Source organism: Tachyglossus aculeatus, chromosome 10, assembly GCF_015852505.1.
Source record: "Tachyglossus aculeatus isolate mTacAcu1 chromosome 10, mTacAcu1.pri, whole genome shotgun sequence".
Classification (NCBI taxonomy): domain Eukaryota; kingdom Metazoa; phylum Chordata; class Mammalia; order Monotremata; family Tachyglossidae; genus Tachyglossus; species Tachyglossus aculeatus.
Window position 1 is genome coordinate 43,999,031 of NC_052075.1, and position 24,122 is coordinate 44,023,152.

Genomic DNA, 24,122 nt, shown 5'->3' on the forward strand with positions numbered 1-24,122 from the left:
ACTTGGGTTCTGCTTCCAATTTTGCCACTTGCCCACTGTATGATTTAGGGCAAATTCACTTCTCTGTGCTTCAGTTTCCTCATCTGTATATTGTTCTCCCTCCCCTGTGCACCATGAACCCCAGGAGGGATAGGGAGAGTGTCCAACCTGATTATTTTGTGATATCTAACTTGACACTCTTGTACTTTCCCTAGTGCTTAGTACACTGCTTGACACAGAGTGAGTGCTAAACAAAAACCTCAGGGATTATTTTTATTATTATTTTGGTGGAGTGACTGGGACAATATCTGAAGCACCCTCCGCTGGGATATTCCTCATTGTCTTGGTCCCTGATCATTTACAAGTTTTAATCAGTCAATTGTGTTTATTGAGCTCTTACTGTGTGCAAAGCACTGTACTAAGTACTATGGAAAGTACAGTGTAACAGAGTTTATGGACACATTCCCTGCCCACAAGGAACTTTACAGTCTAGACAGGGAGACAGATATTAATATATGTATATATAAATTATGGATAATTTATTTATTTAATACATAAGGGCTTTGGGGCTGAGAGTGGTTTAATATCAAGGGTTTAAAAGGTACAGGTTCAAGTGCATAGATGACACAGACTGTAAACTCATTATGGGCAGGGAACGTGTCTGCCAATTTTGTTGTACTCTTCTAAGCTCTTGGTCCAGTGCTCTGCACATAGTGCTCAATAAATATCATTGATTGATTGATAAGGTAGCCTTAAAGTAATGTGTTCTACCTAGTGGTTAGTTAAAATGATGAAATTTTAAGACTAGATGTCCGTAGGTTTCAGAGCACATCTGAGTTGGTACTAACCCAACTAAGCCTTCATTTCCTCTTTTCCCACTCTCTTCTGTGTCACCCTTGCACTTGGATTTGTACTCATTTATTCACCCCTCCCTCAAGCCCTGTAGCACTTATGTACAGATCCCTAATTCATTTATATTCATGTCTAACACCTCTTCTAGATTGTAAACTCATTGTGGGCAGGGAATGGGTCTACAAACTGTTATATTGTACTCTCCCAAGCACTTAGTACAGTGCTCTACACAGTAAGCGTTCAATAAATGCCATCGATTGATTGATTACAGCTTGGAGTTCCAGCTCTCCTTTATACCGATGCTAGTTGCTTATTCTTCCCCCGACCCTCATGTTGATTGTTCTAGTGAAATAAGACTAGCTTGATATTTTTCACCCTTTGTACTGTGCATGTAGGCATATTGTCATAACTGATTAAAAAAGTATCATGTAATTGCAAGCACCTCCTACCCCAGTTTATACATTCTGCAAGAGAAAGTAAAATCTGAGGTAGGAGCTACTTCCCTTTTTAACCATCCCAGTAATGTCTGCAAGATTTCGGAAGCAGGTTCTCAGAATTGCCTTTGCTGATAAATTTCAAAATCTTTGGGTCTGAAGGTTTACAAAGGCACTCTCTACTTTCTTCCACAAATAAATTGTTTTTCTCCAAAGACACAGTCCTACAAACTGTAATTAAAAAAAAAAGTCAGTCTATAAATTTAGGGCCTCTGCCTTAAATCTTTGAAGCCCTTGAGACTTGTTAATGTGCTTGGTTGGCTCAAGGGCAGATAAAAGGAGTTTCATCCTAAAGTAGATGGAATTTATATATTGTCTGAGAATTTGGTTAGAAATGTTACCCTTTCTTTTTGGAATTTTAAAAGGATTATTCAGGCAACAGCCTGTCAATACGAGGAAGGTTTATCCCCCTGATGAGGCTGAGGTCTGGCAGACTTTTTTAGTACGGGCATGCCTTAACCTCACCCAACCATGAATCCCACTGCTCACATCTACCCAAGGAAGGGAACTTTCCAAGAATTCTAGAAGCTATGTTGATGTGGGGTCAGGTGGTGGAATTTTTTTTTTTTTTTGAGGAAATTTTTTCAGCTATAACTCAGTTTTGCCCCATAGGTGCACATCAACCCAACTCTAGCTAGCTTTGTGTGCTGCAGACTAGGGCTAACTTTTTTTGATGCCATGTATTCAACTTGACCTGTTGCCAGGCCCATTCATCAGCACATCTGTCTAATTAACAATTTCCATTTCAGAGTTTATCTTCCCCTTCACCCCAGAGCAGGCTAGATGGCGGGGAATGCAGAACTGCCAACGCGCTGGGGCAGTAACTGTGGAAAGGGAAGAATTCTGGGCCAATTAGAGGACTCAGAAAAGGAGAAAACCTGCATACAAAGCATCAACTTAAACTGTTTTCGGATGGAACCACTCCTAATGTTGGCCGGTTTAACGAGGCGGATAGCATTGGAGCTATTAAGAAGCCAGTCTCTCTTTTAAAAAAAAGATTTCATTCTAGTGTTGGATTTGCCCCGTATAGACTTGGCAGGTTAGTTACTTGAGGATCACGTTCAGTTCTTCCATAATGTGTGTTTTTAAGCTGTGTTTTGGCTAAAATGATTTGAGAGATTTAGGGAGCTTTCGTCTGACAAAGTAAGCCTTTTTGGTTAAAGCACGGTGATGAAAGGAATAGTTGGTGCATATATATGTGATATCGGTCATGGTACAGTGGAGTTTCCATAATGCTGAGTTCTGCAAGAATACAACCCCTGCCGTTGTAGGAGACTTGAAGGTTTTTAGAGGAAAGCTTGTCAAATTGACCGAATTCTGTTTTCCCTAAGGTGGCTTTACCAGAACTTCTTTCTCTTCAGTCGGTGTGCCCCTCAATTTTTGGATGTTATAGGACCTCCATCCCCCAGTGCCATTACCTCAGAATGAGGACAGGACCCCAAAAAGGAGGAATGGACCCCAGTTACATTTTTAAGGAACCCTTACCTTTGAATCTCTGTGTGCTGTGACCTACAGCTTACATGGCCCTCCCTTCCTTCACCTCCCACCAGCCCAGGGCAGCTCTGCAGGGGAGGAGCTCAACGGCTGTGGAATTGCTCCTCCAGCCTGGCCAGTTTCCACCTCTCACAAATGCAGGTTCCTGATGCCCAGGCCTCCTTCCCTGCCATCAGGGAGATGGCCAGGCAGGTGCCAAGTGATTAAGTTTTGAATTTATATTTTTCATTTGCAAAACTTAGGCTAAAAATCCCAACAGCTTAAATCATGGCAGGTTGTACTTTTTATTGGAAACCTAAATAGTCACCCGAGGGCATTCTGTCAAAGCTGTGGATTTTGAAATGAGTGAAGTCAACCTATAAGCAGCTGTAATGCTCTCAGGTGTAATTAGCTACTTTTAAAGCAGGTCTTACCATTTCACAGGTCCCTGCTGAAAAGAATCTTTCCCTGCATGCATTCTGATATTGATTTTTAGCATACTTCTTTCCGTTTTGGGGGATCTAAAGGAAATTATGGATTATGACATTGGAGTGGGTGTATTTCATATAAGACAAAACAGTCGAACTGCAGTACTTATTCTTAACTTTCTGTGAGTGGTTCAGCAGAAGATAGGAAGTTCGATGCTTTTATGGTCTTTTTCGTAAACCACCTTGTGCACTGAGCTCAAATAGAATTGTAAAATTCAGCTGCTTGCTGCTTCTTTGCAGTATAACAGCCAAGCTCAAAGATGAAAGTTTATGATTGCGTATATAGTATGGGCTCATGAAATAGCCTTTTATTTTCTCTCTAATTTAGTGGGATAACTTATTTATAAACATAAAAAACCCCAGACTTTTTTATTGACAAATGCCAGATTTTGAGGTAGGATTGATTTGAGATGGTATTTAAACCTTTCAGCGCTCTCTTAACCTCCACCCTTGCCATTATGGTGAAAGATGTCAGTTATAGATAGAGGTGTTTATGAACTGCCATCATGTGTCTACAGTGCCAATCTACAATGCAACAGGGTTATGTTCCTCAAAGGAGAGGCCGTATCGTGAAAGGCTGGCATTGTGGGGAACGTTTTCTCCCAGACAGGAGTTCCATTCCATAACCAGACCTCCTCACCCACCCCTTTGCTCCAGTCTGTATTTTCTTGGTTTGGAATGTTTATCCATAACCACAGCTCCCAGCAAGGGAGGATTGGGGAGGGAGGGGTCAAGTTTGACGTGTGGAAAGGAGGTCCGGAAGAGGGAGGGGAGGAAATTGTTTCACTTCCAGTGATCAGACATATTGTTGGGGGCTGAGTAAATTAGCAAATCATGAGATGTGGATCCCCAGGTTGTGTGTATTGTGGGGTGATTTTATCCCAGGTTACACCTCTATCATTAAGCTTAGGTGCTATGGGCAGATACAGAGGACAAGGCTTAGTCTCTGCCTTCAGAAAGTATATAGTCTCATAATAATGGCATTTGTTAAGCACTTACTATGTGCAAAGCACTGTTCTAAGCGCTGGGGAGGATACAAGGGGATCAGGTTGTCCCACTTGGGGCTCACAGTTTCAGTCCCCATTTTACAGATGAGGGAACTGAGGCATAGAGAAGTTAATTCTAGAGAGAATTATACCTGAACAGTCTTTAGATGAAGGCCCAAGGTGACTTAAAAGCTTAAGAAACATGGTGAAGTGAAATGCAGTTTAATGACCAGTGCCTTGCTAAGTAACTTGGGAATGAGTTTTCAACTCAGCTATATGGAATCATTTTACCACACAATTTGGAGATATTTAGGGCATTTCTTCCAAAGGTTAAAGAGTAACTCAGGGCCAAACAAGTGGCTTCATATGTTACAGAGTAAATTATTGGCTTAACATAGACCCAGCATCATGGCACCCAGGACTTGAAACCACTCTAGAAGTAATAATCATTTTTAATCCAAGATGGGGTCACTGAGTTGCCTGTATATCTAAAGAGAAAGTAACACCACAGGTAGAGTTAGCTACTTGCAAGATCTGAAATAAAAGCTGCTTTTAGTCAGAAAAGATAGCCTGGCTCTGGTACTTCTCTTTTCCATGAGCCCCTCCTCCTTTTTATATCCTCAGTAGCTCATGCCATATGGCTCAATCAACAAACTGTCAAGTGAATTAATTTGAAGCAGATGGGTAATAGATCAAAGGCAAACCACAAACATTTTTGTGTCAAGTAAAACAAATTCCTTAAAAAAAGCCCCAGCAATAATAACTGCTCACAGACTCCCATTCTAAGATCAAATTCATGAAGGTTGAGAGTGTGAGACTTCTAATGGGCAGTCCAGGCTTGGAACTTAAATTTCTGCAAAAATGAAATATTCAGCTTTGAATGTGCCAGGGGAAAAGGACCTCCTTAAATTTCTCAGGATATTTACCTTAAAGATTTATTTTAAGTCCAAACTCTTCTGCATTCAAAGGAATGGAGGCCTTATTATAAAATATTCTATTTAAAAATAAATTTCCATATACAGTAGAGCTGGTAATTTTGAAAGCAGTGGCTTAGGTAGCTGTTTAGCTGGAAAGTTATATTTGCTTTAGTAGTGAAGCTTACTGTCTCACTGGCTTTTTTTTTTCCATAGGAATGTCTTACAACTTTTCCTGAGCACAAAACCCTAAGCTTTTTTTTCCCAGTAGATATGACTCCTTTTAATTGTCATTCTTTTTGACAGAACTTTTAAAGTATGTCTGTTTAAAGATGTATTTAGGTATTTCATTGTTTTAAAATTTAGAAGTTGTTTTTTTCCTTGTGATTGCAGTATCCTGGTTGATAATCATCAGCTAGACCTTCCTCCCCACCCCCAAGTAGTAGGAGAGATGGAAATTTCCCCTGACCTCAACTTCATTAGAGCCATATGAGATAGGATGGTGGGGGTGGAGGAAATAAGGGACAGGAAATGTCAGGAAAATGAAGAATAACCCTTTGGGCTATCTAAAAAATAGCTCCTCTTCTGTCCTAACAGGAGAGAGAAAAATTGGCCATTATGCAGTATGTGTGAAATTGGTGTAATTTTTTGAAAAGAGCTGTGATTCGATCAAGGCATCTAAGTTTAGACTTAGTTATTGATATTTGTGGAAGGCTTACTGTGTTCAGAGCCCCAAAGTGGGTTTTGGAGATGAAAAGAAAGAGGCTAATAGATATTCATCAAGAAAGGCAATGCGCCTTCAACCCAACTAACATACATTTCAATTCTGGCACTTTGGCTGTGTCTCTGTGGAGCAAATGTATATTTTGAAGAGAATTAATTTACAATGAAGTCCATGTCCTACTGAATCTTGGAGAACAATTTTAGAGCGTGTCCCATTGATTGTGCCTCTAATACAACCGTGGAAACCCTGGTGTCAGCATGTCTATACAGTTGCCCACAGATGCTGCATTTCTGTTATCTGGACCAATTTGGAGGGTGCATTCTCAGAGCAGACATACCCTTTCTGTGGAAGCTTGCTTTTCAATCCTATTGCAGAATTAATGGTGGGGCGGGAGGCGGCAGAGTGTCAGTGGTATATTCCTCTTTCTTTAGGGGCAACCAAGAATCAGATGGGATTTTTGAAAAATTTCCAAGATGCCATTGCTAGGAGGATGGAATTTTACTGGCCAGGTGCATCTTTTGAAAGGAATTTTCTGTTGGAAAATTAGATAGCTTGCCATCAGTAGACTAGGACAAACCTAACCTCCGGTGCCGAGAAGCAGTGTGGCCTAGAAGATAGAGCATGGATCTGGAAGGTGGAGGACCTGGGTTCTAATTCTGACTCCAGTACTTGTCTGCTGAATGACCGTGGGCAAGTCTGTTAACTTCTCTGTACTTCAGTTGCCTCATCCGTAAAATGGGGATTGGTACTGTGAGTCTCATAGTGGGACATGGACTGTCCAACCTGATGATCTTGTAGCTACCCCAGCACTTAATACAGTGCCTGGTGTATAGTAAAGCACTTAAATGCCATAAAAAAAGTTGACATTTCCCACACTGGAAAAACATAAAATATATTTCAAGTCACGTACCTCTAATCCTGCCATCGTGACTTCTAGCCAATCTCAATATCCTATACAAGGTGATATGTGGATATAAAGTCACAGTACTACGAAGTAGGTATACTGATTGTGTAAATAGCTGTCCTTTGTTTTTGTTTTCTCCCCCTTCTAGACTGTGAGCCTGTTGTTGGATAGGGACTATCTCTATACGTTGCCAACTTGTACTTCCCAAGTGCTTAGTACAGTGCTCTGCACACAGTAAATGCTCAATAAATATGATTGAATGAATGAATGATGATAATCCTATGATTAGTGGTGTTTATTGAGTACTTACTGTATTCAGAGAAGTGTCCTAAGAATTTGGGAGCATACCCTATCCATATGTTGTGAGTTTGGTTCAAAAGACTGATGTTTCTTGCTTTCACGTAAGAACAGATACTGCTGTGCTTGGAGGTTTGTCCCGCACGGTGGTCCACCTCTGTTTTTGGCCCTTCCACTCGGCATCCCGATCTTCACGAAGACTTTGTTCACATAGAGCAGCCCCCCTCCCCAATAGCTACTCATCAGGCTGGTGTGCCTATTGCTGTGGTCTCCCAACAGCCCCACTGCTCTTTCACGTTGTTTCAGCTTGTGCCTCACTCTTCCTTTCTAGTCTTCCTGAATGAAAAATAAGTGAAACAAATATGCACACTCCTTGAGGCTGGGTTGGGTCTGCCAACTTTATTGTATTGGACTCTTCCAAGCACTTGATACTGTGCTGTGCACACAATAAGTGGTCAGATAGCTTTGATTAAGTTTAGAATTTTGCATTGCTATATGTATTGAAAGAAGGAAGGTCAGGGTGGGGAAAGGGTCTAAAGCTCCATCAGCAACCGCAGAAGTCCTGGGGAAATTAGAGCCATGCCTGAGAGTGCAATCTTAATCTATCTGCTGGGCTGTGGTCTATCTAATCCTTTCAAGATGAATCACAATAAAACAAAAAGTACTAGTAACAATCCCCAGTAGTTGGTAAATGAAGCAATTCTGTCAGGACCATTAAGCATGTGGATTCTGTGGCTTTTCTTTTCAGCAGATGCCTGTTTTGCCCCATGCAGTTTCAGCCTATGAATAGGTCTTTTCTTGGCATACACAGAAGGCAGACCACAGAAATCTTTTTTAAAAAAAATAAACTGATTTTGCCTTTTTTAAACAAGTAAACTGTTTAAAAAGTGGAAAGTATTATTGGGCCTCTGTATATTTGTGCTTTCCGTACACTTTGGGGGCAGAGGAATGCAAAGCCAAAGGAAAGGACATTGGAAGGGGCAGTGGGATGGGGAGAAGGTTCAGACAGAAAGGTTAGAAGAGGGAGGAAAGCATGGAAGATATGGATTAAAAATGTCTCGTCCCCTGTATGTTCTGTATAAACCCATTAAAATGAGGACTCAAGTCATGGTATTATATGTGTTTACGTAAGACACTCTTTTCCAAGCCTCTCGAGAAACATTTTTCGTGGGAAGCATGAAACTAAAAAAAACTAATCCCTTTCATTTCCCTCCTTTTCTGCCCCCATCTCTCTTCCTTTGGCAGTCCCACATTGCCCCTCCTGCCTTCAACAAATGCCCTGTAAGTAAAGAACCATTCTCTCTGTTATATCCAAGCCCCTTTCCCCTATAGCCCCCCAGGCCCCCTGCCTCAACCCACATTCACACATGGACATAGATCCTTTACCTCAAATTCTGCAGCTCTGCTATCAAGCCTGGAAAATAGGTTGGCTCTTTCCTCATTCAAGTAAGTTGTCCTTTGGGACCTTCCCCCAGGAGAGTGGTAGATGGGTGTTACCAGGTTGCAGGTGGATTGTTTACACAGCTCGGAGGTGTTTGCCAAGTTGGTGGGGATGATCTTTGGGAGCCGGGCAGAGAGTTGGCAGCCAGACTAGTGTTTCTCTGACTGTTGGGTGCATCGTCACCTAGAAGTTTATAAAAGGAGAAGATCACATCATCTGGTCATAGTAATAGTGAGGTTGGCCATCTCAAACATTAGGCTTAGAAACTTCAAGGGCAGTAGCCTATGATTCAGATTAATTCCTGGCCAAGGCGCCAGTGGGTTGGAGATCTAGTATCTTGAGTTATATTTCTAGTCTTCACTGATAAAGGAAAAGTGCTCTTTGTTACCTTAGCTGTAAATTGTGAAGGCTGAAGCCTGCCACCTCCTAGTGTTGGTAGAATACTTTTAGATCCACCACTCAGAAGGTCATCAGATGCGTAAAAATGTGAACCTTCATACTGCCGAGGTGAGCAAAAGGTGTGCTATTCATTTAAATTTAAGGGTCACATGCTCAGTCCTATTTGCCAGGGGTACTGTAACTGTATTTTAGAAGATGGTTTTCCTGGCCCCTCTGTAGTTATTAAAATCAGATTTTCAGGGTTGTTGCCAAGTGCTTTTGCTTTCTCTTGATGAGGGTAGTGAAACTGATCATTTGAACTCATGAGAGATAGCATTGTCTCCCTCTGAACTCTCCAATACTGAATTCTCCGTTTTGGAGCTCTTAAAATAGTTGCGTCATATTTTCCAAAGGAGCTTGGGAATGTGACTAATAGGGAGGATGAGCCATGGCTTAGGAAGGGAAGGACATAGGCAACTCGGACAAAACTTGTTAGGAGAACTGCTAGTCACCTATTGCTTGCTTTCTGGCTCATGGCAGAAGGCCTACACCACTTTTCCACAACCAAAATGCCAATTCCTTAGAATGTGGGTGAGCAGACTGTGAGCCCCATGTGGGACAGAGACCATATCTTACCTAATTAACTGGTATCTACCCCAGTGCTTGACGCATAGTAAGTGCATAACAAATACCATAAAAAAATGAAAAACAAAATAAAAAAAAAGAAAAAACAGAAAGGGCCGGTCATTTATATATCTCTTTAGCAGCCCCCTGGTAAAAGCCAGTGACCCTAACTTTTTACTTTTCCTGTGTGCAAGCCCATTGCTCCATTTAGTTTTACTAGGAACAAGAGAGAGTGTAGAGCCAGTGGTGTTTTCCCAGCGGGTTTGGTGACATTCTGATGCAGTGATTCGCAGCCATTTTGGGGTGGTAGCCCTGTGGGCCTGATTTTGACTTATGCTTTACATCCTCACGTCTTTTCCTTTGTGCTTCTGAAGGTCTTAATCTTGTTGGTTTTTGTAGTTCTTGACTCTGAGAGATTCTTTTCTCAGATTTTTTTCCCCCCTTATTTTCCAATTTCCTTGTTCCTAGAGTTTTGTGACTCACCTGGCTACAGAATCCAGTGTGCCAAGGCATTCCAGGTGATCTAGATGGAATAGTTTCTCTTTATTGCTGTATTGTACTTTCCAAGCGCTTTTTATAATGCTTCGCACACAGTAGGCACTCAGTAAATACGATTGAATCTGCCACGTGAGCCCCTCACCCTCACTTCTTATGTTTAAGTCACTGGAGGCTGGGTGTTTGGGTGCCCTCGCTCACATAAAAAGGCTCTTCTATGTGCGGGTGGGTTTCCACAACCAACAGCCAGATGTTGGAGGTACAACTAAAAAGCTAAAGTTTAATTTGCCTTTGTCCAGATATCTGTGTCCTGGTTGTACTGCCTTTCTGTGGGAGTTGTACTTAGCAGATTCCCAGTAACCCGAGTAAATGGAGAAGGGGGAGTTTTAGTATGTCTGTGGGAACTCATGACCAAGGACACCCCAGCCCGGAGTATGGTTTCATTTGTCCAAAATGGAAAAAATATCCTCTTTCTAGGGAATCTGAAAGTGCAGCATTAAAGGACATCTTATGGGTATTACCCGCAAGAGGAGAGGTGAGGCAAGGACTGCAGCATCCTGATTGTATTTAACTTTGGAAAGGGAGAAGTCATGTCCTTTTACAGGGAATGCCTTCCCAGAGTTTACATTTGCAGAGTGTAAGTGCCCAGGCCTACTGTAGTTACTCAAGATATCATGGAGCCAGCATGTAGGAATGAATAGATATTCTATTTGTAAATATTTTTATGTCTGTTCCCTAATAATAATAATAATGATATTTTTAAAACGCTTAAAACTACTGGCCAGGCATTGTACTACGTGCTATTGTAGATGCAGGATAATCAGGATGGACACAGTCCCTGTCCCACATAGGGCTCACAGTCTTCATCCCCATTTTACCGATGAGCTAACTGAGGCACAGAGAAGTTAAGTGACTTGCCCACGGTCACACAGCAGACATGGCAGAGCCAGGATTAGGCCCCAAGGCCCTTGCTCTTTCCATTAGGCCACACTCCTCACTTCTCCTAAACCCACTTCTAACTTCCCATCGCTGTTGATGACACAAATATCCTCCTTGTTTCAGAAGCCTGCAGCCCTGATGACATCCCTGACTTCTCACGGTCTTTCAACTCGTTCTTCCCACCCAACGTTTCCTGCTCCCACTCCTTCCTCCCCACCCAAGCTGCTACCACATTGGTCCGTCCTCTTGTCGTATCACAGCCAGGCTATTGAATTGCCCTCCTTGCTGGTCTCCCTGCCTCCCGCCTCAGCTCTGTACCAAATGCTGCATCACAGTTCATCTTCTGCTGTGTCGTTCAGCAAAACCACCCAGTGGCTTCCCATTTCCTCCCACACCATGCAGAAGTGCCTCGCAGTTGACTTGAAGGTTCTCTACCACTCTCCCTCATCTTTTTTAGTAGCTCTCCTTACCTGCTCGTCCCCAACTTGCTCTCTTGATTCCTCTCAAGCTAATAATAATAATAATTACGGCGTTAAGCACTTACTATGTGTCAAGCACTATTCTAAGCATTGGGGTAGATACAGAGTAATCAGGTTGTCCCACGTGGGGTTCACAGTCTTAATCCCATTTCACAGATGAGGTAACTGAGGCACAGAGAAGTTAAGTGGATTGCCCAAGGTCCCACAGCAAAGTGGTGGAGCCGGGATTAGAATCCGCGTCCTCTGACTCCCAAGCCCATGGTTTTTCCACTAAGCCATGGTGCTTCTCACCGAGCCTTTTAACCATACCTTATTCTCTTCTCTCCATTGTCCATCGCTTCACTCACACTGTTTTCCGGGCTTGTACTCTCTCCCCACCCTAATTGTGTAGATCCCAGCTCAAAACCTTCCTCAAATCCCACCTCCTCCAACAAACCTTCACCGATTAACTCCCAACACTGAGTCATCATCTCATTAGCCACCTTTAGCATGTCTGTATTTATTTATACCCTTTTTCAGTGCTTGTTTTTTGTGTGTGTCTATAATCAATTGTACTGTCAATTATTCTGATTGCTGTATTTGTAAATCTTTTTTATGTCTGTCTCCCCAGAAGAGAGTCTGAGAGCCTTGTGGGCAGGCAACAGTTTTTGTGCTTCTGTTGTTCTTTCCTGAGTGCTTAGTATAACCCAGTGGGCTCTCAAAAAATATTACTATCACTGTTTGGCCAGATAGCATCCACAGAAAGTAAGGGCCCAGTTTGCTTTTACTTGGTCTGGTGGATGTTGAAAACCATCACTGCTGTTATAAGCTTTCTTTTGTCTTGCCCCTTTTGCTAATTGCAGATTATCGCCCGCCCTGCAGATTATCTCCCGCCCCTGCTTCTTCTCCAGCGGTGGCGTGTTGGGGTTTTGTGTGTGGGCGGCAGTATTTTTTCTGTCACTGTCCTTGTAACTTGTATTAATGGCATGTGTTGTATGTGTCTGACTCACTGCTGGTAATTGTGGTGACAGGTGAGAAGAAAATACGGTGGGACCCAGTTAGGAGAAGCGTCACTCAGTCCTGCCCCATCCTAAGGATCCCTAAAAGGTTTTTGAGAGCAGGTGGGTGATAATTAGCTGAGGTGTCTATGCTTCATGTGGGTACAAGGGAACTCTTTCTTTTCTTGAACTTTTACACACTTGAAACTCAAAGCCGCATCTTTTGTCCATCCCGTAATAATAATAATAATAATGATATTTTTAAAAACGCTTTCTGTGGGCCAGGCATTGTACGAAGACTGGGGTAGATACAAGAAAATCAAGGTGGACGCAGTCCCTGTCCCACATAAGGCTCACAGTCTTAATCCCCATTTTACAGATGAAGTAACTGAGGCACTTAGAAGTTAAGCGATGTGACCTCGGGATCCAAAGAACAAAAATAGGGGTGAAGGGATTCTAAAAAGTCACTTCATTTTAAATTTGCAAAAGTAAATGATTTCATATCTTTAAAGTGATTTTATGAGTCTTGGGCTTGGTCTGCCTGGTACAAATTGAAGTGGAAAGTTGGCAATTTCTGTAGAACCTAGTTATACCAACACTCAAGGGACCAAGAAATCCCAGGTGTTCCCCAGAAAGAGAGAGAGGTGTTATCAATTCTTGTTACAGCTGCGGGCCCAACCTGTACCAGTTCCAAGGAAGTCATTTATGCACTTAGTCCCACTGTGAGACTGATCTCAGATTCATCGGGATTTTCCTTTTCCCCATGCCTAATAAATAGGCAGAGGTTCAATTTGCAGAACGGGGGGGAAATCAGAATCTGTCCTTGTAAAGTAAAATAATTACTTTCCTTACTCTGCCAGTGTATACAAAGGCCTTTTAACAGAGGCAAAATAGCATATGTCATGTGATACCTCCTATAATGTAGGGTTTATACGAAGCGGTGGTTTAAGCAAGGTGATCGTAGCTAAAGACAGTTCAGAAATTTAAGTCCTGATGTGGAATTTTGGCCCTGAGCTGTCCAGTTCCGCCATCTTCACGGACCAACGTTCAGCTCTCCCTTCTAGTTTCTGGGAGCGTAGACCTGGTCTTAGAGGACAGACAAGATCCAGTCCAATTAGTCACTTTCGGAAGACCGACCACTTTGATTGTGACACTGGTTCAGTGTGATCAGTGGTTTTGAGAGCCATGGAATCCCTCTGGCTATCTGGTCTCCCTAATCTGGAACCTTAAGAATTTGAATCTTTATTGCAGAACATATCATTCTAACAAGATGGCTACTTTTCCATTGCTTGAGGTCTCCTTGACATCTGTTAATGATTCCCAAGGGCAGAGATGCCCCACTTTTGGGGCCATATGTGGGATTCAGATGGTGTGAGCAGGAGCTGGCTCTTGCTTGCTCACTTAGTCGTAGAGCTGGAAGGGAACTTGAGAGGTCACCTGGTCCACGAGAATGGAGGGCACAGTGTCAGAAAACAAACCAGCTAAGGGAGCAGGGCCTTGGGGCTCTTTTTGACCACCAAAGGGCTCTAAAGTGGTCCTGACTCTAGGCTTCTCCAACTTTACCCCAGCGAATCAGCTGTTCACCCGGGGAGCAGGTTGGGGCCCCACTGCCATTTTATGTTCTTCAATCTGGGATTCTATCAACTCTGTTGTTTGATACTCTCCCAAGTGCTTCATACAGTTCTCTGCACACAGTAATCACTCAGTAAATACCACTGAATGATCCTCAGACCATGCGTGGTTGTTATTTTCTTAAAACTCACGGAGAATGGATAGTCCTAAAGTGGTCAAAAATTAGATTTGAAAACGCCAAACAAATGCACGTTTGTTCTTCAGTGGGGTTAAGAAATCATTACATTACTCACAAAGACCGTATGCCTGATTTTTGGTTTCAAAGAGCCAGAAAATACCCCAGCCTGGTCTCTTAAAGACTTCAGAGCCTGAGGACCACTAAATGGAGCAGGCAAGTGAACCTCCTTCTCCCCTCTCTCTCCCCCAGGATCAGGGAGTTTGTCTAATTCCCCCCTGTGTATTGTCTCCCAGCACTTAGTACAGTGCCCTACACACAGGAAGCACTTAATACATACCACTAGTACAGAGAATAAAATCAAATTTAGAAAGAAAGAGTTGAGGTTGAAGAATGAAGGCTGGTTAGCTTTATTTTTATCAGGGAAGGCCCCACTGATTTAATTGTCAGATCATTTTAATGCTCTATGACAGGGACACAATGTTTTAAGTCAGGTCAGAATGTCTGGCCTAATTCTTTACACTCTGTGTGGGTCAAGAAAAATAAGTTTCACCAAAATTGTTCCAAGCCATTTCATCACCAGGCCCTTGCTTTGTCGTCTATGCCTCCCTGACGGACAGAGGGATTCAGAGAGCATTTATTTTTAATGAAGGGAGTAGTAAAAGCTGTATCCTTTTGGTGAATCATGAGTAATAGCTTATGTCAGGGTTCTGAGTAAGACATCCCTAAAAAAGGGCAAATATTCTTTTCCACTCCTGCCCCACAATGGCACCTTCCTCTCAGGAATCTTTCCTCGTAATCTTTCCTCCCCACCTTCAAATCCTCATTAAAATCACATGTTTTCAAAAAAGCCTTCTGCGACTAAGCCCTCATTTCCCGTACTCTCTCTCCCTTCTCTGACATCTATGCACTTGGCTCTGTACCCTTTAGCACTTCATATTTCTCCCACCCTCAGCACCACAGCACTTGTGTACATAGTCATATTTCATTTTAATTTGTCTCCCTCTAGACTGGAAGCTCCTTGTGGTCAGGGAATGTGTCTTCCAACTCTTTTATATTGTACTTAAAGCAGTGCTCCACACACAGAAAGTGCTCACCAGATACCTTTGATTGAAATGCTAGGCCTCTAGGGTCACCTAGAGGATTATACTAAAATTCTTTGAGCTCCTTGGAAGGAGAGTACCACGAATTATCAAAATGAGAGCCAGTCATAATAAGATTAAGTGATTTGGGAGCAGAACGGTTTCATCAATTTAAAAAAATACGTTCAGGGAAACCTAGGAAAATTTTTTGAAGCGTAGTGCTCATACTAGGCAGTAATTGGATTCTTTAGGCTGGGTCTCTTTTAAAAACTATTTCCAAACATATTAAAGGGACCATTTCCATGCTATTTTCCTTTGATATTTGCCTTAAAATCACCGACTACCCCCACCTGCCCTCCCTTTTATAAATATATGGTACTTAATCAATCAATGGTTTTATTGAGCACTAGGTGCAGAGCACAGTACTAAGCGCTTGGAAGAGTACAGTACAATACAACAGAATTAGCAGACAGGTTCCCTTCCCATACCAACCTTGCAGTCTACTATGTGCCAAGCACTGTACTAAGCGCTGGGGTAGATACAAGCAAATCAGGTTGAACACAGTCCATGCCCCACATGGGGTTCACAATCTTAATCCCTGTTTTACGGATCGGGTGACTGGGGCACAGAGAAGTGAAGCGACTTGCCTGGGCTCACACAGCATCCAAGTGGTGGAGCCAGAATTGGAACTCAAATCCTTCTTACTCCCAGGCCCGTGCTCTTTCCAATAGGCCATGCTGCTTCTCCTGAGAAAAGAGTGACATTTATTAATAAGCACGTCACTGTGCTAAGCGCTGGGGCAGATACAAGGTAATCAGATCTCCTAAAGCTCTCCACTGGCTCACTGTGCCTCTTATCAAACAAAAGAAGACATCAAGGCTCTTCACCATCTGCTTCACCTCACCTGTCTTCCCTCTTCACTTGCTATTTCCCAGCCTAATAATAATAAGAATAATGGTGGTGTTAAGCGCTTACTATGCGCTAAGCACTGTTCTAAGCACTGGGGTCAGTACAAGGTAATCAGGTTGTCCCACGTGGGGCTCACAAGCCTACTTACTGCCTTCACTCCTTTCAAGCCAACCTTCTAGCTGCACCACTCTCTCTGCTGCTCCCATGCCCTTCATGCCCGCGTGCTCTTCCCCTGGCATGAACTCTTCCTTTCCCCCTGTTCTCCTCGCGTTCAGCTCCCTCCTAAAATTCCACCTCATCCAACAAGCTTTTCCCAGTACCCTGAGCCACTGTCAGCCACACTGTCTCCTTGAACAGAATATAGTTTCTCTTCCCCTCCCTTGCAGTGGGAGCTGGGAATATGGAGCAGTAGGCGACATTTTCCTTCCTCTCTAGTCCCATGTGTGCGTGGTTGGCCTTACGCTCAGAAGCCTGAAAGATTTTTCTTGCCCTTCTATCAGGGAATCAACCAATCGTATTCATTGAGCACTTACTGTGTGCAGAGCAGTGTACTAAGCGCTTGGGAAGTACAAGTTGGCAACATATAGAGACGGTCCCTACCCAACAGTGGGCTCACAGTCTAGAAGGGGGAGACAGAGAACAAAACAAAACATATTAACAAAATAAAATAAATAGAATAGGTATGTACAAGTGAAAAAATAGAGTAATAAATACATACAAACATTTGGTTTTCTCGGGAAGAATGCAGAGGAAGTGAGGGTCTAGGCAGGAGGGATCGAACTGTTCAAGATGAAAGGAGGAAAGGCTTGAGGTAGGAAGTGTTTGAGTTGGAACCCACATGTTTTTTTTTAATGGCATTTATTTAGCGCTAACTATATGCAAAGCACTTAGTACAGTGCTCTGCACACAGTAAGCGCTCAATAAATACGATTGATTTATTGATTTTACATTAACCCTGGGTTTGTCTGGAGGCCCAGCAGTCAGGTTGAGGAGCATGGACTTGAATTATAGTGGGAAAGATGGGAATTTAAATGCCTGTGTTGATACCAAAGAGTTAGGCTTGCTCTTCCCCTTTTCTAGTTATTTATATCGAGAGTTATTTTCTCTTAACAAGGAGAAGGTACAGAGTCAGATGACCATCCGGGAACCGTGCCGGCAATCTCAGTTTCAGGTTACACCTACCTAGGGGGAAGGAAATGAATCCGAATAAACCAGGACAGGCCCGAACATCCTCCTCTCCTTCCTGACCTCCACAGGAAGCTTTGGCAGGGGCTACGGAGTCCTTTGTTATTGAAAGGAAGAACAAGGCTGTTATCTAACATGAAGTCTTCCTGTAGACTTGAAAAATTATTTGATTTGGATGCTGGCTGCTTTCAAATTGTTCTAATAACAAGGGCAAAGCTACTGACGTACGTGTAGGCTCTAGGATGAGAGTTCATTAGTGTGAACCAGGAGGTAGGCCCCAGTCCATTTTGGTTTGACCGAACACTACCTGTGGTGTGGATAGAAAGTATTTGCACTGGGGGCTCTGGTTGTTTTGTAAAAGCATTTGCCGTCTTTCAAATTCTTCTGGTATATGTTGCCAACTTGTACTTCCCAAGCGCTTAGTACAGTGCTCTGCGTACAGTAAGCGCTCAATAAATACGATTGATTGATTCTGGGACAAGGGAGGTCCTGAGCACTGTACTGTGATTGCCAGGTGGAGTCCTCTCCCCCTGGCCACGCTGCTTCTCTAGTTAGGAAGAAAGAGCCCGGGCTTGGGAGTCAGAGGACCTGGATTCTAACTCCGATTCCTCCGCTTCTCTGCTCTGTGACCTCTGTGCCTGTTACCTCATCTGTAAAATGGGGATTAAGACTGAGCCCTATGTGGCACAGGGACGGTGTCCGACCCGATTATCCTTGTATCTACCCAACGCTTTGTACAGTGCCTGGTATGTAGTAAGCACTTAACACATACCACAATTATTATTTTTATTGTTGCTATTATCTTTCGCCCTAGAACCTGAGGCAGTTTTTGGAAATGGGGTAGTCTGGAGGGTCTCCAGGAGACAGGGTTGGTTCACAACAGTTGTGGAGTCTGGGTGGATCTGGGCAGACCTCTCCAGAGTGGGCAAACCCCTGGAGTGCTCCAGGATGAGGCTAGGCCACCCTTATCTGACCCCAAACTCAGAGAAGCAGCATGGCCTAGTGGATAGAGCCCAGGCTTGGAAGTCACAAGGACCTGGGTTGTTCTAATCCCAGCTCCACCACTTGTTTGCTGTGTGACCTCGGGCAAGTCACTTCACTTCTCTGGGCCTCAGTGTCCTCATCTGTAAAATGGGGATTAAGACTGGGAGCCCCATGAGGGACAGGGACTGAGCCCGACCTGCTATACTTGCATCTACCGCAGCACGTAGTATAGTGCCTGGCACAGAGTAAGTGCTTACCAAATACCCTTAGGAAAAAACAAAAACAAAACCTCAGAATCAACCCACCCTTTAGTGGGTAGGGTAAGTAATAGGGACATAGTTGACTTAACAGGAAATTTCATCGGAGGGATCCTTGCACTTCATTCCTGGTCATTTCCAGAACATTACAAGTTAAGGCACTCTCTTGCTTTCAGGGAAAGAGACAAGTGGAGCTGGTGAGCTTTAATGGTTCTTCCTGGATGCCTTGACTCCCTCCCATTCTGCTAAGTAAAATCATGCTTTCATAATGAGTTGGGTACAGTTTTCCTCCACATCTGACACGAGAACTTGCTACTCCGTCCCCTGTGCCTTCCACCTTTGGAAAAAAAAAATACGATGCTAGCTGACTGAGGAGGACAATAGGTGAAAGCTCGGCTCAAAGAATAGGGATGATACCAGATTCCAGCAGGAAAGCTTCAGCCATGTAAATGAGAAGTGGTGATGAGCTGGAATCAGCCAGTGGTATTTATTGAGTGCTTACTGTGTGCAGAGCACTGTACTAAGCACTTGGGAGAATACAGTTCAAAAGAGTTCATAGTCATGTTCCCTGCCCATGTCTAGTAGGTCCAATCCATTACCTGTTGGGTCCTCTCCTTTTGGAAGCAATCAGTAGTGTTGACAAAAGGTACACAAAAAATATTTTTGGATGATTTGAGCACCTACTGTGTTGTGCTTAGAGCACGCTTGCGAAAGGGTAGGAAAGCAAAGCCTGTATTGGTCCTTGTTTTTTTAAAAAAACGAACTGTAAGATGGGCATTTGGGTAATTTACCAAACCATTTGTGGAGGGATGCGTTTGACATAGTTCACAAACTTCAAAGCGCTTTTCACAGATCTGTGAGAACCGTTAATGTTAGAAAGTAAATCCCTTGAGGTTTTTGTTGGTCTGTTTTAACAGGATGATAGGTAAAACATAAATCTTATAGTCAAATAAAAGGCAGGCCTTTTTGTTAGTTGAAAATTTAATTGCTATTTTACCAAAGCCAGAGGAAATTTGTGTTTCTGTATACATATAAAAACACTCAGTGGCAATTTCACATGGGTTTATGTATAGATATACATATACACATATGTATGTCGTAGCATATGTTTTCGTGTGTCTGGGCACCTGTTAGTACAGTTCTTTTTAAAAAATCCCCATAATATGTGAACTTTATTTTCTGGAGAAAAAACCCATATGAACATAGGATCAGAATTAGAGAGCCTAGCCCCAACTTCGAGATCAACTATTAAATTCTCCCTTTCCCTACCCTCCAGATTTCATGCTGTGAGCTATTGGAAACTAGTTTCTCAGGAGGAGACTTTTTATATGCCCATGTTTTGGACCTTTGGGAAAGTCCCCGATCTGGTTATCAAGTTTTGAAAGCAAAGGCGTGGAATGCAAATGCTGACTGATTCCTTAAATCCAAATGTTCGCCATTCACAAAAGCTGTGTTTGAAAGTACCCAGGAAAAACGGAAAAGTCATCCAGCTTGTAAACCATCTCCGGTCCCTCCCCGGAGCCAGAGAGAGTGGAGGAGCCTACTTCTACTGGCTTTACGCTGCCAAGATCTGCTGAGCCATCTGTGCCCTCTCTCCTAGGCCACAGAGCCCCACCAGCACGAAGCGGGCATCGCTGTGTGGCAGATAACACCAACCTGTATGTGTTTGGAGGGTATAATCCAGACTACGATGAATCGGGAGGCCCAGAGAACGAAGACTACCCTCTCTTCAGGGAGCTTTGGAGGTACCACTTCGCGACAGGAATATGGCACCAAATGGGCACCGAGGGCTACATGCCCAGAGAGTTGGCATCTATGTCCCGTGAGTAGAAGAATTTGGTCCCTCTTTCAGATGTCCTGGGTTGGGGCTGGCTGTTTTCCTTGTGGCAGGGAGCTGTCATTTTGGCTGCTATTGAAATGTATGTCTAGGTAGATTGATGCTGTTAAAAGGGGCCTGGTTGCATTAGGTCAGACCAAGGGCTTCTGGTCATTATGCCCTCTGTCTCTCCTCTCTCCCCCAACCCCCCACACACCCTTTTATAAAGGACTAGAGTTTCCAGCGTACTAGCTTGGTTCTGTTTGCTCGTCTGTGAACTTAAGGGGGCTCGCTCCCAGGCCCCAGTATACCGAAACCATACAAGAGACTGCAGGAGCTAGGGCAAAAACTGTAGGATGCCCTTGGGCACAGCCACTAATCTTCTTTCCTCCATTGTCCTTTCTGGGTTGCTCCACGAAGCTGTGGTGCTTCGACTCGGTTCTGCATTACGGCACTATTTCCCCAGAACCCCAGGGACATGAACTAGACCCATATATACGTGTCTTCAGTGTTTTTCTGTGAGGGTGTTGTGGAACAGGCCATCTTCTGAGAACAACGGGGAAGTGGATTCCAAATTCTGGGGTTATCGTGTGGGCGGGTCTGACCAACTGCCAACGGGAATCTCCTCCTCTCTCCAGTGGTGCTGCACGGGAACAACCTGTTGGTCTTTGGCGGCACCGGCATTCCCTTTGGAGAAAGCAACGGCAACGACATCCACGTCTGTAATGTCAAGTACAAGCGGTGGGCGCTGCTCAGCTGTCGCGGGAAGAAACCCAACCGGATTTATGGACAGGTATGGATCGGCCGGTGGTCAGGCATCGGGGCTGGGGCAGATTACGTTTCCTCTGACGAAGGGAGCGCTGCCAGAAGTATTGGCTGTTAGGAGTCTGGGGAGAAAGTTTACCAGCTCGATAATTAGTGGGGAAATACAGGATGGCCAGGCCTGATTCTTTAACTTGCGCCTGGGACAGCAGGGCTTCCAACCCCAGCCCTGTATCCTTTTCACTGGTTGTCTGCCCGACATGGGTTGTCTGAAACCCAGTTTTTAGCAGTCATTGGGTGCTGGGAACTTACTGATTTGAGGCGGAACGAACCACCCGGAAAAATAACAAGCTGTCGAGGGCAGCAAGAGAAGGGCAAGTGGTGAGTGAGCAAAGTTGTGGAGGCCCATGACCTTGGGGGAGAAACCCCCAGCCTGCCCGTTTCTTATTCCCACCCAGCTGTGGAATGCTTTGGGTGGGTGAGGCGGAGGAGGAGGTGATCATCCTGCAGGTGGAAGCTGTCACTGATAATAGTGATGGCATTTATTAAGTGCTTACTACGTGCAAATCACTGTTCTAAGCACTAGGATGGTTACAGGGTGATCAGGTTGTCCCACGGGGGGCTCACAGTCTTCATCCCCATTTTACAGATGAGGTACCGGAGGCCCAGAGAAGTTAAGTGACTTGCCCAAAGTCACACAGCCGACAATTGGCGGAGCCGGGATTTGAACCCATGACCTCTGACTCCAAAGCCCGGGCTCTTTCCACTGAGCCACGCTGCTTCTCTGGCCTCCTGCCGTGCTCACTTCAGACGGCTTAGGGAGATGGGCGACAGTAAATGGGAAGGGCCACGCCCTCGGATTCAAGAATCCTGTGGTTGGATGTCGCCTTCTGGAATTCCCTTTCCACACCCGGGGAGGGCTCAGGAAAGCAAAGCTTTAAATTTCTTTCAGGCAGGGACCATGTCTACCAACTCTGTTGTATTCTCCCAAGCACTTAGTACAGCAGTGCTCAATAAATGCCTTTGATTGATTGGTACTCTCCTTGAAGTCTCCATCCTGGAGGACTGGGTGGGTAGCCAGTCCAACTGGCTTCACGTTTCTAAATCTAATGGCCTGTCTTCTCTGTCTTCCTGGTGTCTCTTTCCAGGCTATGGCAATCATCAATGGCTTCCTTTATGTCTTTGGAGGAACAACTGGTTATATCTACAGCACAGACCTGCACAGATTAGACCTTAATACCAGGGAGTGGGTACAGTTAAAGCCAAACAATTTACTCTGCGATCTGCCAGAAGAGAGGTGAGTTTTTAAAAATCAAACTTAAAGGGTACTCTGCGGCCCGAAGAAAAACTTTAGCTGGCGTTGAGTAGTAATCCGGCCAGATGCGCCAGATCAGGTGATGAAAGTCTTCCGATTGGTGGTTTCCCTGAAAGGAGAGGATCTCTCTCTTGAGGGGTTGTTCCCTTGGCTTTCTCTGACCAGGCGATGTTCTCAGATTCCAGCTTGGATTATTATTATTATTATTATGGTACTTGTTTAGATGCTTACTGTGTACCAAGCATTGTACTAAGGGCAGACACAGTCCCCATCCCACATGGGGATTGAGACTATGAACTTTTCTTTTTCTACTTCTGCCTCAACTCCGCTTCACCTGAAACGGCGAAGAAGCCAGCCATACAATCATGTCTGCTAAAGCAAGTTTTGTCTTTGGAGAACCTCGTGTTATGGGGAAACTGGGTTAGAATAGCCACAGATTCGCTGGGAATTAACGGGTAAAGAGGTAGTGGGCTTGAAGGTGCCACAGTGCCTGATACTTTTCGACTCCAATTTCTACATTATTGTGGTCCGCCATTAGCAGATTGCCTTAACACCCGTGTCACTCAATGTCATTTTATTGCATTAAATAGTATTACGTTGACAAAATGCAACATCCTAAGGGTTCAGTACCGTAAGGTCAAGGCCGAGGCTGAGAAGTGTGGCGGGATGAAATCGTGACTGGCTCATGCACACAACCCTTCCGAATTTACTTGCACCAACCTGTGGGTCCTGAATTCCCACAACACTCCTCAATACTTCATTCATTGTGTAGGAGAAATGACGGCTATGTATGGAGTTGACTCCCCAGTGGATCTCTGGCCTTAACATTCAGGAGCCTGGTGGGCTTCCATCCTTACCCCTCTGGGTTTGTGGAAGAGGTGAACGAGGAAGCGGGAGTTTGCTCCTCGCCACAAAAGTCACTTTCCCGCAACTGCTGCTTCCCACACGAAATCAGTCGGCCACTTTGGCCAAAAGCAGGAACAGAAGAGGCCTTCTGTGCAATAACCCCCCACGTTTGCGGGCAGTAGGCTGTTGCCCCAATAGTAGACTCACCCCACCCCCATTTGTTCATTGAGGACCAAAAGAGGAGCCCCAGCTGAGACTCTGACGAGTCGGCAAATTAAACGATCTCTCTTGGCAAAGGAACCGCCAGGGAAGGATAGAAAGTGGTTCCCTAGGAAACTGCGTGAGCATCTCGCTGCTCTCATCAGTTACACAATTCCTTCAGGTACTCCTCCTACGTGTGCCAGGCAGCTTTTTCTGGAGAGATCTAGACGTCACTGAGAAACCACCAAGAGATTGGGCTCTAAGCACCAGCACGTTATTTTCCAGCTGGGCTCATTTCATATGAATCCCCACCAGCTTTTGAAGTTGTTTTAGATTGACCATAAATGTGTTTGGTTTTGCATTTTCAGGTATAGGCATGAAATTGCACATGATGGGCAGCGAATATACATCTTGGGAGGTGGAACTTCCTGGACTGCTTACTCCTTAAACAAGGTAAAAACAAAACAAAACAAAAAACAACCACCAAAAAAGCACAGGGGCTTCATTCTGTGAGAATATAAGGAGGAAGGCTTTAGACAGTTCAGTATAACCACCCTTCCCAACAGTTTTGAGA

At 44.1% G+C, this 24,122-nt stretch overlaps 1 protein-coding gene across 1 annotated transcript in view; it reads left to right on the forward strand.

The window, feature by feature from the left end:
- Window positions 1-24,122, forward strand: part of KLHDC10 (kelch domain containing 10) — a 42,722-nt gene that overhangs the window by 10,630 nt on the left and 7,970 nt on the right. Inside the window, exons 2-5 of the mRNA XM_038753136.1 lie at window positions 20,209-20,430; window positions 21,063-21,217; window positions 22,335-22,483; window positions 23,917-24,001. Coding sequence (XP_038609064.1) covers window positions 20,209-20,430; window positions 21,063-21,217; window positions 22,335-22,483; window positions 23,917-24,001 — 611 coding nt within the window. The remainder of the gene's footprint in view (window positions 1-20,208; window positions 20,431-21,062; window positions 21,218-22,334; window positions 22,484-23,916; window positions 24,002-24,122) is intronic.